We start from the raw sequence: 14,792 nt of genomic DNA on the forward strand, positions 1-14,792 counted from the left end.
CAGATGAAGAGTGTTAGGAGCTTTATGTTATTTAGAATAAATAGCTGTAGTTTTCTATTACAAATCTATAGTCATTCTAGAAAGAAAAAAAGGGTAATTTATATGTGTTTTGTATTTTCTTGTAGTAGTTACAAGGTCAGTCAAAACCAACTGACTTATGGTATAGAAAATAAAAGTTAAAATGGAAAATTTTACTTAAAACAAAGTATTCAGTTTTCATTTGGTAGATTTTAGAAGTTATGCAAATGAAATTTTAAAACTGTAAGATGACAAAAAGTAGTTTTAATGATACTGTGAAAATCACTTTACACTCATATTGGTCTACATTCTAACTCCATATGTCATAGATATATCTTCAGTAAAAATACTTAGTTACATATTGAGTTTTTATTTACAATAGACTTAATGTTCACCAAAAGCTTGACAAATTTTAGAAAGATGAATGTACCACATTAAGAGTTACAGTATGAATACTTTAATAGTTTCATAGTGGTTAAAAAGTTGGTCAAAATAACTGAGCCTCTATAAGAGAGTTAAAAAAATTAATTATGCCATTTTCAAAATCTGTAGTTATCAGTAATATCTGAATATAAAAAAATTACTGTATTTAAAATAGTTATGATTTCTTTTTGTTTCATGGAAAACAATTACAAGAGAAATATCAGGAAAATTTTGGTTTTGCATAAATAAATTCACCTGAATATAAATGATACCTAATTTGTTCTCTTCTGGCAGTACAGTAAACAAGATCTTGTTACATTATACTTTAAGTTTCCACAGAATTAATTAATTGAATATTATGGCTATGGGACATTCAGTTGAAAATTACAAATGTTAATAAAAGTGGTTTTCAAGGAAATTTTAATTTCTTTAAATAAATCATTATGAAAATTTTATCCATCTATTCTAAATGAAATGATCTTAGGGCATAAGAATTTCCTTTTTTTGTCGATTTTTTCTTTATCCAGAAACAAAAAAATGTATTTTTTGCCTAATTAAAGGGCATTATGGTACCTTATTGTTAGATGTGTAAACAAGAATAATATAATTATAGTATTTTGAAAAACATCTGAGGCATTATTAATGTTCCTTAAGGTAACATTTGCCTTCTTTTAATATTTTTCGGTGCTAGAAAGAACTTAATACATATTCAAATATTCAGTACTGTTAAACATCTCCATTAAATTTTACCTTACCTCTTTAGGCATGCATGGATTAAATGCAGCAGTGCTGTACAATCTTTTCCTCCATTAAAACTTAGGCATATTTCAGACATTCTGTTGAGTAAGATATAAAAGTGGAAAACAAAAATCTTCATTTATGGTTGTTTAAAAACATTTACAATTTTAAGAAATGCACAAATAACACCAATTTAAAATGGCACATATTAAAGATCTTCAGATAAAGGTTGTATAGCCATCAAGAAAATAAAAAAGGTTACTTTTTTGATAGTCCCAGAAAAATAGGACTTCAATTTTATGGAAGATAGACAGAAAAATAAGCCACACTACAAAAACTAAATGCTTAAAACTTTTCAACCAATAGAGTCAACTGACTGAAGAGTAGGTTAAATATTTTGGCTGATAAAAATATTTTCAAAATTAAACATTAATGAAACTGTAGGATGTGTCATATCTCATAGCTTTCTTATTTAAACAATAAAGTATTTACATATACATGTACTAATATTTGCAGTACTATAAAGGGTATAATATTACAGTTTTCTTACAATTCTTATACCATTTCATTTCATTTTGGATACACAGAATTCATATATAATAATATACTTCTGGAACGTTTTGAGCCAGAATTCCTTTTACTGAACAAGAGTGTATGACAAGTTTAAAAGGCAACATTCTTCAAAATCAAGAAGGAAAAAGAGAGTTCAAACACACTGGGACAACTTACACCCAAAAATTACTATATCATACACAGAGCTGATGGAATTCAGCAGAAGCACTACAATCCAACAAATGTATTTTGGCAAGAGAGCACTGAGTTTGTATTCACTTGGTCCAGACCAATCACTTCTACACAATAATTGTGGCAAAACTAAATGTAATAAAATAAAAAGAAAGTCCTAAACTGACAAACATGCATTTTTAGTTTCCCACGACAGACGATGAACTCACTGTAAAACCTTGTAGCCTCATATCCTAAAGGTACAGTTTAAAATATTTAAAAGCTTGATTACCCCCTATAAGCAGGCATAAATTGAAGCACCAATTTAAATCACAGACAGCACTAAAATATATCTAAGTGCTTCAGAAAGAAATAAAAATTCCTTCACCAATGTCATTTTGTCACAGTAAGAATATTAACATGTAGAAGATATAATACAACTGAGGGCATAAAAATATTCCCTAGTGAATAGTATCATCAACTGCAAGACCATCAGAGAAGCTCAAAAGAAAATTACAGTGTGATGGAAATAAAGGTTCCATCAGTGATTCAGATACATATATATTCTAAATGACAGTAAACCAGTAGCACTCAAAATAATTCTTGTGAATTAGATTTTTTTAGATAACCTTTTCAGGGATAGAATACAGATTATTTACAAAGCACTAGTAACAAAAAGAACTTCACTAGTACCATAATATATATATGTCTTCATCAATCAAATTGCAATAACTATAAGCAAGTGAAAATGAAAGAGCATGACAGTAAATAATTCTCTTTCAGTTGCTTAAATAAGGTAAGTTACTACATTGCTTCCAGCAAACTGTAAGTAACTTTCGGTACAAAATATGGTCATAAATAATGTTCAAAATGGTATATGTCTAGCTTTGATAGACCTAAGACAGCACCTGTTTAAAATATAAAATTCATAAAGTTCATACACAAAAAGTCTAGGAACAAATAATCAGAGCTTCTAAAATATATTTCTTCACAAACCACATAACTTTGAATGCAGACCATAAGCATAAACATAGCTCTGAACAAAATATGTTGATCTTAGATATACTTAAACAACACCTACTACAAATACATGATTTCTAATGCTCACACAAAAATATATGTAATACAGAGAAAAAAAGGTGAGTTAATGAAACAGTTTACTCATCTGCTAAATAAAGAAGAAACTGAAAATGCTAAACTGATAACACACAAGAATAAGAAAATTATAAATATTAGTATACTAGAGAGAAATACTATAAATGCTTAAAAATATACGTGTTTGTGTGTGTGTAGCTAATCACTCTGAAAACAGTGTTTCTATAAACTAATAATGTTTTTCTTCAACTAATGTTTTTGAAAGTGACTATACATTGTAATTTTATACTTAAATAAAATAAAAAAAGATACCCAACACAATCTTAAGCTAATAATATGTTTTTCATGACAAGAAATATACATAATTTCTCCTTTTTTAATTTGTTCTATCTGCTCTTAATAGTAATTTTGCATACAGTTTTAACTGGCCTGTGTCTCAACAGTTCCTTAACAAATACTATACAATTTTCTCATAGTAGTAGGAAAGAAGAAATCATTAAAAGATTAAGTATCATGTTCATCTTCATTTTAAATTTAAAATATTAATTTCAAATAAGATATACTTTTTTCTATAATTTTAAGCTAGAAAGCTAAAACGAAAATAGGACAAAAAAAAGCAACAGTCATTCTTGGAGAAGGAAAATTGTAGAGCAGCTAGCATTTAGATATACAGATAATGGGTGTTTTGTCAAGATAGACGTGTAGGGCATACAACACCAGCTTCACATGCTCCATTCCCACTTCAGTCTGTAAACAGGGGATGTACCAAATGATTAAAGATAATAAATGATAAATTGGAATAGTTTGTACTTTCATAACATGTTTCAGTATTTAAAAATACACTGCTTCAACCAATGAATTGAAATAAGTTACAGTTCTACTATCTTTGTAAAAAATCTACTTCAGTTAAACTCTTATAAATTGGATTATGAATAATTTTGTGATCATCAAAATACATGCCTCATCTTAGTACTACAATAAGAGATCCTCAGTATCCTGAGCTTTGTATAAAATAGAAAATTTTGTTGCCCAACCACAAACAACTAGGATGCACTTTTTTACATTCAGTTATATTATCCTAAATGTTTATCTTGGAAATTAAAAAATCATTCAAAAAGTTTAGTTTGTTTTGTCTTGAAAGTTTGTGCAAAGCTACACAAAGGCTAATTGCACTAACTGACCCTAATTTAACAGTGAAAGACTAAAGGGAAGGTAGCTAGTCATCACAACTCACTGCTAACTCTTGAGTTACTCTTTCACCAACAAAGAGTAAAACTGTCACATCATAAAGCCCCCACAACTGAAAGGGTGAGTATGTTTAGTGAAATGAGGATTCAAACCCTTGACTCTCAGACTGGGAGTCAAGCACCCTAACCACCTGGCCATGTCAGTCCTCATTTAAAAAGAACAGGTGCCAAATACTTCTTCATGCTAAAAAGTATTAAAAGCTCTAATACAAAATGAATGAATAAAACACTACACTAAGTAACCTTCTGCACACATAAATCACTACCAGAGAAGGATACCTGCAATATCTATGGCTCATTATCTGAAAATGTCACTATGACATAATGGTAGTAGGAGGGAACTTGGAAGTTAATTAAGGCTTATTGTTTATTTGGAATGCATTTAATATAAACAAATACATATACATAGTGGTGTAAAAATACCTACTTGTACTTTTTCAAACAGCTTTCAATTACTTTTACTGCACTAGCTACAGATGGTTCTTCCGTAATAAGCTCATACACTTGTTCTCCAGCCTTCTCCACAGAATTTCTATCATAAGCTACCACAACTCCTTTAAAATTATACATTTTATAAATGATCCACATGACTTTAAAGACATACAAACACCTTATAAAATTTTTACAATAAAATATCCACATGTAAAACAGAAATGTGTAAAGCAAAAAACACCACAGATCTTGAAATGAAAGCAAATAACTTAATATAAAAAATCTACTACTGCATAATTGAGGACTAATATTACACAAATATTTCAGAAAGCTCTCTTTGTTCTCCTCAATTTTGTAATTAAGAAATTTCACCCAGTACCAATGGTTTCAAGTTTTTAATTATGTAATAATGCACTTACACGATAGATAATCTCAGCTTCCTAAAAAATGTCGAATCGTATTAATATTTCACTAACAAGCTTTTGACAATTACTTTCAAATCTATGAGTTTGAGTTTTTTGTTGTTTAACTCAAGAGAACCTTATTGCTAATATAAGTGATTATTTTCATAAAAACCTGAGATTTTTTCATTAGTCTAAAGTCATTAAAAAGCTAAGGTTTCACATTTTAAGTTAAAGTTAAAAAAAACCTGACTGGCTGATCGACAGTTCTTCAACTCTGAGGAACTTGTAGGTTGAATGAAAATTTCTTTTTTTACTTTAAGGGAAAAATTATAACTTCTCTATACTGAAAATTTATTTCCAACAGGTACTTCTCCTCCTCTTACAAGATTAGCTATTCTTGTCCAGTGCTTCTTCTCTATGTACAAAACTTTTCTTTACACATGCCACAATCCTTCTGCTTTCCCTATTGAAAACAAATAATTCCAACATGTCTCTCATGTAAATTGTTATGCATTACTTCTCCACCAACATAAGCATGATATACATGATGCATATGATTTCTTCTATATGCCTCTATTGAACTATCATCTTGAGATTTGGCAGAAAATGTAAGCACCAGAGGAAAGTGGCGAGGAAGGGTTGGAAGTACCTACTGGAAACACATTTTCAATGTAGAAAAATTACAACTTCTGACATGGTACTTCTCTCCATTCACAAGATCAGCTAGAATCACAAAATGATTAGGAGGCAGAACTGGTGAAAGGAAATGACAGAAAAACTCTTCTGAAAGCATCCAAAAAATACCTCTGGAAATGAGAGAGTCAGATCCAAAGATCTGATAAGGAGGATTGCACCACATCTGAACCAGGTATGCTCATTGCTTATCTCTGAAATTTGTGTTAGATAAAAGTGAAAAAAGAGAGGAGCACATCCAAGTGGGAGAGAATTTTAGCAGCATAGTGATTCTAACTATGTACATGTGATGTAACTGAATCTCATTAAGCATAAAAGTGTGTAAAACAATGAAGAGTCTCATAAGTTTAGAGTGCCTGGGACAAGACAGAATGTACTCAGTATGTTACCTACATCCAAAACCCAGGCCACTGAAAACTGACATCCACATGGGGAAAGGATGAGCATTATACCATCTTCACCTCAAACTTAAGAGACCCCAGGGAATCTGGAATAACTTCAGCTCCCGAGCACAACACATATATTGTCTTTGATCAATCTATCCAGGTACCATACATCCCATATTGAAAGAATGTCTATATAATATAAATCAACTCACATAACAATGAAACTGACCAGAGCCATCTGAAAAGCAATAACATTCTTGGATTAAGATAGAATGATAGATGGCAAAAAGAAAAGAACAGAAACAATCTCCCTTTATCTCCACTGTGATCCACAACACAAAAAAAGTATGACTAAGAAGAAAGACCCCCTAAATGTGTGTGAGGACTTATGTTAATTGGTTTTATTCTAATCCAAACCCAAGCCATGGGAAACCTACATCCACGCAGGGGCAGGACGAGTGCTCTGAATAGAAGGGGTAAACTGCACTTTGATATCTCACTCCTTTGTGAATGTATACTGGATTTTAGAGGCTGTTAGATGATATACATATGCAAAACATCACCACTCTACCCTATCCTGGTTATAGCCTTCATGGTCAATATCCCAGCAAAAAGTGATAAAGACATTGATACTCCACAAGAAGAAAAGGGGTTGAAAATGTGATAGAGAATTCACAGGAACGTCATCATCTGAAAAGCAGACCATACAGATTTATTCAGTACAAGGCATGGATGAGCTGTTATTCCCTTCTGTTTAACCCATGTATTCCTTGGGCAAATGTATTGTTGTTTGGCATTTACTGGTACATGGCAACTGGACTATCTTTACCAATCAGTCAGTTAAAAAAAATGTAAATGTAAAATTGTTGAAAAGTGTAAAATTAATCAAGGTAAACTAAAGAAACTTCAAAAAGCAGTAAAAATTTTAAATGGAATTAAAAAGTTAAAAACACAAGTAAGGTGGACAGTGTCACCATTCCTTTGACATTGTCCAGTATCAAGGGTAAGCCCATGGAAAACAAATATCCAAAAAACATAGGCTATTGTGATTTGAGAGTCACAAAGACTACTCTTTGGTTCATCAGTACCAGATAAAAGAAAACGATGAGTTAAAAACTGTGACCAATGCGTAACCTAGCCAGCACAACTTCCTCATTTCGATTCTCATGAAAACAAGATGGTCAAATAATAAAAGAAGGTATGATATGGAGAAGCTTTTTATCACGTTGCTCACTCCAAGTCGATTGCTAGCTTATGCGGAGCCATGTCTTGAATATAGGACCATAGTTCATACATGGGACAGGCATGGCAGTAATAGCACCAGAGAAGACAAACTTGGCTGCAGTGTCAGCAAGCTCATTCCAGAAAATACCAACATAGCCTAGTGCCAAGAAAAAGGGGTGGAAAAAGAAGATAAGGCAAACTGTGTCAGTTGCTCTTGAATATTGGCAAAAACAGAGTGAGAATGAAAATGAACAGATTCCACAGTCAGTATAAAACTAAAAGGGTCAGTATAAATAGTGCAAATGGTGTACTGCAAAGCTTCTATGTGATTCAGGGCAAGAGAAATTAGCATACAACTCAGCAGTGAACACAGAAAGTGTAGAAAGAATCCTATGTGCAACCACCAAACCATAAACAACCATGGTAGAGCTCACAGAGTAACTTGATTTTTAATCATTTGTAAAATGATAATGGAAGGATGGTTCAAAAGATGTTCAGCAAGTTGAAGATGGTACTTCCAATCAGGAGTACCCACTTCCTCAAATGACCTAAAAAAAGGCCAAAGGTGGGATGGGATAACCAGTGTAGACAGCTACATTATCCAGGTAAGGACCAAATTCAGCCAGCTGTGCTTGGACACGAATGGCAGACTGTCTATTCTGAAAGAGCATGCCTCATTGAGGAAAGAAAACATAATCCCAGAGGGGATGCTGTGACAAGGATCAAAATTTTGAAGCATACAGTAAAAAAAAGTTGCAAGTTGCACAAATGAAGAGGAGATTCATGAGACTCAATGAACAAATTGGACTGGAGAAGCTCAGAGAGCCCCTGTATGGAGCCAAAGCCCCAAATAGTGAATGGGGTCCAACATCTTCAAGGCTGAGGTCTTGACAGAACCATAGACTACAGACCTATAGTCCACTTTGGATCAAATGAAGGCATGATAGATCTTTAGCATAGAGCATCAACCTGCTCCCTGAGAGGTAGAAGAGAGCACATGAAGGATGTTCAGTGCTCTTGTACACTCGACATGTAGCTGCTTCATGTGTGGAAAGGAGGTCAGCTTACAATAAAAGATAAGTCCTAAGAATTTTGCCTCAGGGTCCACGGGTAGATCAACTTCACTGAGATGGAACTCTGGATTGGGGTGAATATGTTATTGGTGGCAAAAGTACATACAAATGGTTTCAGAGAAAGAAAAGGAAAAAGCATTTGCTGTGGTTTACTTCAACAAATGACTGAGAGAAGTCTGAAGCTGCTGCTTAATAAACCTCATGCTTGATGACTGACATGAGATATGGAAGTCATCGACATAGAGCATGTTTACAACAGTAGAAAGAAGGCATCTAGTGATGGCATTAATCTTCAAGACAAACTAAGGGGCTCAAAGTTCCAGTGGAAAAGAATGTGGAAAGTGTCAAACCCACATAGATTTGAAACTGCAGTCTATTAAAAGTTGTGGATAGAAGTGGGTAAATGGACATGAATATGAATGCAGGTCTTGCAAGATGTCATACCTCTACATAGTATCATAAGGCTTCTCAAAGTCAAAGAACATGGAAACAAGATATTCCCTCTTGAGTACAGCTTCCCTGATCAACATTTCAAGAAGAATCAGGTAGTTTTGGAGAATCAAACAAGACAAGCATTATCGATCATTTTTAGGACCTCACAGAGACAATATGTCAAAGCAAATGGAGAATAGATAAAAGGAATCTTGTGATCCTTTCCAGACTTAAATAAAAGAAGGACAATAGCCCAGCATCAAGCATCAGGAGAAACATTCTCTTGCTACATCCAGTTAAAAACTACCAGAACAATAGTAGCAGAAGCTGGAGAGAGATGGTGCAGCATCTCATAGTGAATATAGAAGATGGACACAAGCAGATGACAGAAGCAGGAGCCAGAGGAAGTGGGTCTGTGGAGCCACTGGAAGGAATTGTGGGAACAGAGATGGAAGTAAATGTTGACTCATCAACTCTTTTTAACCATGGAGGGCAAAAGAGTCTTCTCATGTGATTTGAGAATGATTCTGTAGGAGGTATGGAAAGATCTTTCTGCACTCCCACTATAGCAGTGAAATGTAGTGCAGCAACACATGTCCAAGATAAAGTGGGGGCCAGTAACTTCTCAACCTCAAGATAGGAAATATTGTTTGCAGTTTTCAAACATTGGAGCTCTTTCTCCTCCAACCACTCAGGACAAGAATGAAAAGACAAGGAGTGAGAACCATTACAGTTAACACAGTAAGGTTCTAAGTTGCACTTACAGGCATTGTAGTCTTTGCCACTACAACAAGCACACCTTAAAGAATCATGACAAGATACCTTGGAATGACTGAAATGTTGACAATGGAAACATAGGAGAGGGTTGGGAATATACAGCCATACCTAACAGCTTAAGTGAGCTGCCTTGACGGTGGCAGGTGGACGTGACATGTAAATGTCAAAATAAGAACATCTGTAGGCAACATTGTTCCATTGTTACAAATGGAGATACAGTGCACCTCAAAATGCTTTGGTTAAAGATACCGGCAAAGATCTCAGACTTGTGAATGCTCTTTATATTTCTTATAACAATAGCACCTCTTGAGGAATTCAAAGTTGCATGAGGAGTAACATCATATATCCCCAGTGACCTGTGAATTCAGGTTGAATTTGGTGTAGATGTTTCCACTAAAATGTCACCAGAGTCCAACTTCCTGACTGCACTGGGGGAGCCAGCAAGCCCTTCTAATTATTTTTGAATGAAGAAGGGAGACATGTGCCCTAAAGATTTCTCAGATAATAAAAAAGAAAACTGAAAATACACAACCTTGTCTGGGAGGTCCCCTTACCACTTACAGGAATCTACCTTGAAGATGACAAATTTATGAGGCAATTACATTGCAAAGTTATTCACCTGCAAGCAATTTTGTGGAACAGCTCCATTTCAACAATGAGCATTAATGAATCATAGAAGAGAAAGCATGAGTAATATGACTGTACAGTGTATATTTCAAGTAAGAGAATACCTGGTCAGACACCACTTATCACAAAGTGGGATCCTGATAATGAGAAAATGAAGCAAGTGCCCAAAAAGAAAAAACATGAAAATAAGCATTCTCAGTCAAAGTTACACTGGCATCTGAAAAAGCCAAAGAACTCAATGAAGAAGAAATTATGATATGGTGTAAATAAGGGGACACAAATATATTCCACTTGCCCAAGTGTAGGACTTTCTCCAACGATTGAGAAAGAGGAGAGGCAAAAAAAGGGTAAAATTTTTAATCTGATGAAAAGACACCTTGAACAAATTCTGGGAGAAAGATGTCAACCAAATGAAAAGTGATCCCACACAGAGGAGAAGACTGCAAAGAATTGGAAGGAAACCATGCAGGCAATATAGAAAGAAGAGTACAAACTAGCTGTAGAAGTCTATCTGGATTGGGTCAAGAGTAGTAATGAAAAATACAATGAAGGGAATAGGTAAAAAGTTTTACCCTCCTTAGTTGCCATGGTCTTTGAAAAGAAGAAACTATCCAGATAAAGGAGATACAGGAAGGTGATAAAGCATATGTGAAAAGTCCATGGCAAATGAATCATAACGTCAACATCCACAGACAAAGAATGAAATGCATTATAAGTGGAAGGTAAAATACTGGACATGAGGAAAGTTCTCCAAATATAGTTAAAGTGAGGAAATGGAGAACTGCCTTAATATTCCAGTCTGAAATAGTATGCCATTTATGGGATTACAAAATCTTGAGGGAGTATATGAACATGGTAAGAACTGGTGAAGCAAATATCAAGAAAATGGAAGGTATTGGTCAAAAAAGTCCAAAACCAGGGCAAGGAGACAAAAGACCCCTGGGTTGAAAAGTCATGTCAGAAACTTGCCACTCGAGCTACAGTAAGTCAGTTCATTGGAAATCTCCAAGTAACAGACCAACTGAGGAACACATTTCACAGGTGCTGATCCACCTTCACTAAAGAAATACATATGAAATGAGCTAAAAACAAAGTTATTCAACAGTAGTAAACTTTATCTGCTCTCCAAGGATTGGACAGAACCAGGCATGAAAACAAAGGGAAGAAAATGTTGGATGTAAAACCAATGAATGAAGTTGTTAAACAAGGAAGAAAAACAAAGGAAAAGATATTGGAGGAAAAGTTACAGTTGTTGGAATCACAGAACCATGGTAGAGCTGGATAATAAGGAGAAATTAAATGAACCCAACACAAAATGTTATGGAGGAGAGAGATCATGAGCGAATGAAGAGACTACTATGTCAGATATATTATGTCGAGGCAAGAAGCATTTCAGTATAAGATGGAACATACCTTGGACATTATACACCAAAAGAGATTAATGTGAAGTGTGTGGGTCCAAAATTGTAAACCCTACATTCATAAACAGAGATCTTGACCAGGTGCCTCCTCAGGGAATATGTTCTATCACTATATTATTGTCAAAAGAATCATCACCAAAGACTGGTGACAGGAAGGAAGTTATTCAAAGCACAATGAACTGGAAGAATCTTCGAGAATGTTGACATGCATGGACTTTTATTGTGGATACCAATGACCCAAAACCTCTTGATGATTGAACCTTGCATCCCAGCCCTAAAGGGAAATATATGCAAAATGATATAAATGTGGACAATAAAAATATCCACTCTGTGGTGAAAAATGACTCCATCATAAAACAGGGAGGTTGAACTAAGCAACTGAGGGATGGAGAAGGACAGGTGTCCAGTGAACTTGTGAAAAACAGAGAGTCTGGAACAAAAACACGGTGAAGTATGCAGAACAGGTATTCATTGCCTGCAGATATAGTAATTCAAGAAACACCTTCAACAGATGCTGGATAGTGATGGGATTCAGAGGTGGAGGTACAGGAGGCATGGAAGATGGAAAACAACATGGTCAAGATAACTTCTGAGAAGACTTCAAGAACCCAAAGTTGTAGGAAAAGGATACCAGTGAAAAAGAAAATTGACAAGCCAATCTCCTACCAAACTAGAACCTTCCAGGTAGTTACAAATACTGTTGGTGATGTGATGTGCTTTGCCACAGAAACAATAAGGTGAGGTATCCTGAGAAGAATTGTCAGGTAAAAGATGGAAAGAGGAGGTATAGGAAATGGTAACTGGTGACCTATTGGGCTCCAATACTGACAAACACAGCAACAAGGTAGGGAAAGGTAGATTGTTGTTGTACTGATGCAACCTATGATTCCAAAAACTTGAGGATAATGCTAAAGGCATTGGAAGAAAAATGGAGCTATAGATCAATTCCTAAGATAAAGTGATGGTAAACAGGTGAGTTAAGGTCACAGTGTGACCTAGAAAGTCCCAGAAACATAGAAACTATGTACAAAGCCAGAGGTGAAGCTGACAAAATGAAGTAATGTGGAAGAAGAACAAAGAAAAAGTTACCAGAAAACCCCTCAGGAGTTTAGTGGGAAGTCATGGAGAAGAGACGATATGTAAAGAGATATCATTAAGAGTTGTGAGGGTAAAATAAAAGCAGAAAGTTGAGCATGGGGAGGTCACAGAAGAGATGTGGGGACCAAATCCCAAAAAGGCAAAATGAACTTAACAATTGCCTGTCCAGAAAAAAGGAGTCTACAAGAAAAAATTGATTTGAAGCTCATGGGGGGTGAGATGTGTCAATTCCACCACAAAAATTTGAGGCATTTAGTCAGCATTTATCCAAACATCCATGGAGGGGTGAAAACTCAATAGGAATGAAAAAACTGGTCAGTTGGTATGGTAATAGGAAATAAGGGAAAGAGATAAAACATCATGTACCTGAGAAATTAAATCCAAAAAGACCATATTATGCCTAACTGACTTTTCAGGTATGGCATGTGAAGGCATGATAAAATCAAGAGATGTAAATGGACAATCCAAGCCCTTGTCCACTTCAATGGAATCACTTGTTCTGAAGGAGATGACGCAAGGTCCAAACACAAAGATTGACCCACATAGTGTTCAATCTCCCAGCTGATAAACACAGATAAATCTATGCCATTCCTCTGAGACAGTACCCAGTCTGCCCATGGGAAACAAGCTGTAAAGTTGCATTTAGCACATGAAAGTTGACAGCAGTTTTCACTATTTGCAGATCAGATTACAATCTTTCTCAATTTTCTAATGAGAATGACCATTCATGGGAGAAGTACGAAATACCATAAGGTATAAAGTTATATTTTCAAATACATAAAATGGTATGTTCTCAAACTGAAATAGTCTTACAGTTTACAACTCAACATATGTAGATTGAGAATAGAGACTTAAAGAGAATAAAGCAACTAAAATTCTACAGTAAATGTAGTTATCCTATGTGCTAATATATACACTGTAGTTATTGAATAAATTTTTTTTTATCATGTGTTTACACTTTTGTCCAGTTTCCTTCTTTGCTTATACTCAGTTTTAGGGACATTCAGAACTACTTCTCAGTATTTCATAATTAAACCTCAAATTATATAGCATAACTATCTTTCTTACTCTTAGGGAAAACAGTTCCACCTGAATATACAGCACAGAGACGATCATATAATAGTGTCTTTACAACAACCCATATCTGTCTAATGCAAATACCATCACCACTTTGATACACAGAGAAAAAAAGAGTTAAGATAATTATTCTTAAATTATGCAACATAAAATCAAATACAAAGTATTTTCTTTCATTCAAGCTAATGTTGATAACTGAAAGTTTAAATTACAGAGATCCTCGTATTGATTGAAAGGAAAGATAGCTTTTATAAAACATACTTGTTGTTTATGGGAAAATTTACTTTTTCTATGAAACTTTGATTTTCTTACCTAACCTACATAAACATGATTAAGTTGTAACAATAAACATTCATTGTAATAATGTTGTATGCAAATACAATATATATCACTATATTGTTATTTTTCACTAAAGTTCTAATTTAAAAAAGAAATACTAATTCAGCCCAACTTGTTACTTTCTGTAGAAGGAAACAGTCACAGAAACTATTTACTGTTTCAACTGATAGCTATTTGTGTTCTAATTTACCTTCTGCATGTGGGACTGACCTACAGTTGCCACAAAAAAACAGATATTTCAATATTGTTGTGATTTAATTTTCTAACTGATTAGATTGAGAGAGAAAATAAAATGTAAGAGAATTTTGAGATTTTTATCAGGAATGATTACTGGTCTGAGAGAGATTGGGCTTAAAAAAAGAGTGTTACCCTAGTTTTAGCATTTAACTTAATACCCGCTATTACTGCATGTTTAACTACCAGTTCTATTAAAGTCCACTTCCATTTACTTTTATTTAGAAACAACTTATTTACCCCTTTTGTCAAAACAATTTTGATTATTTGAACTTAATGTAAAACAATAAGATACATTAGGATCTAGATAGTCCGAAACTGAACCAACAAA

General features: G+C 34.3%; 1 protein-coding gene across 12 annotated transcripts in view; it reads right to left on the reverse strand.

The window, feature by feature from the left end:
• LOC143234940 (FAD synthase-like) overlaps positions 1–14,792 on the reverse strand; it is a 98,193-nt gene that overhangs the window by 43,017 nt on the left and 40,384 nt on the right. For all 12 annotated transcript variants that reach the window (XR_013018868.1, XR_013018867.1, XR_013018866.1 and 9 more), the window contains exons 8-9: positions 4,672–4,798; positions 1,197–1,277 (exon numbers count right to left, since the gene is read on the reverse strand). Coding sequence is in view for 3 of the 12 variants with exons in the window: in XM_076472636.1 (XP_076328751.1) it covers positions 1,197–1,277; positions 4,672–4,798 (208 nt within the window). In the remaining 9 variants the exon portion in view is untranslated. The remainder of the gene's footprint in view (positions 1–1,196; positions 1,278–4,671; positions 4,799–14,792) is intronic.

The sequence above is a fragment of the Tachypleus tridentatus genome, chromosome 12, assembly GCF_004210375.1.
Source record: "Tachypleus tridentatus isolate NWPU-2018 chromosome 12, ASM421037v1, whole genome shotgun sequence".
NCBI lineage: Eukaryota > Metazoa > Arthropoda > Merostomata > Xiphosura > Limulidae > Tachypleus > Tachypleus tridentatus.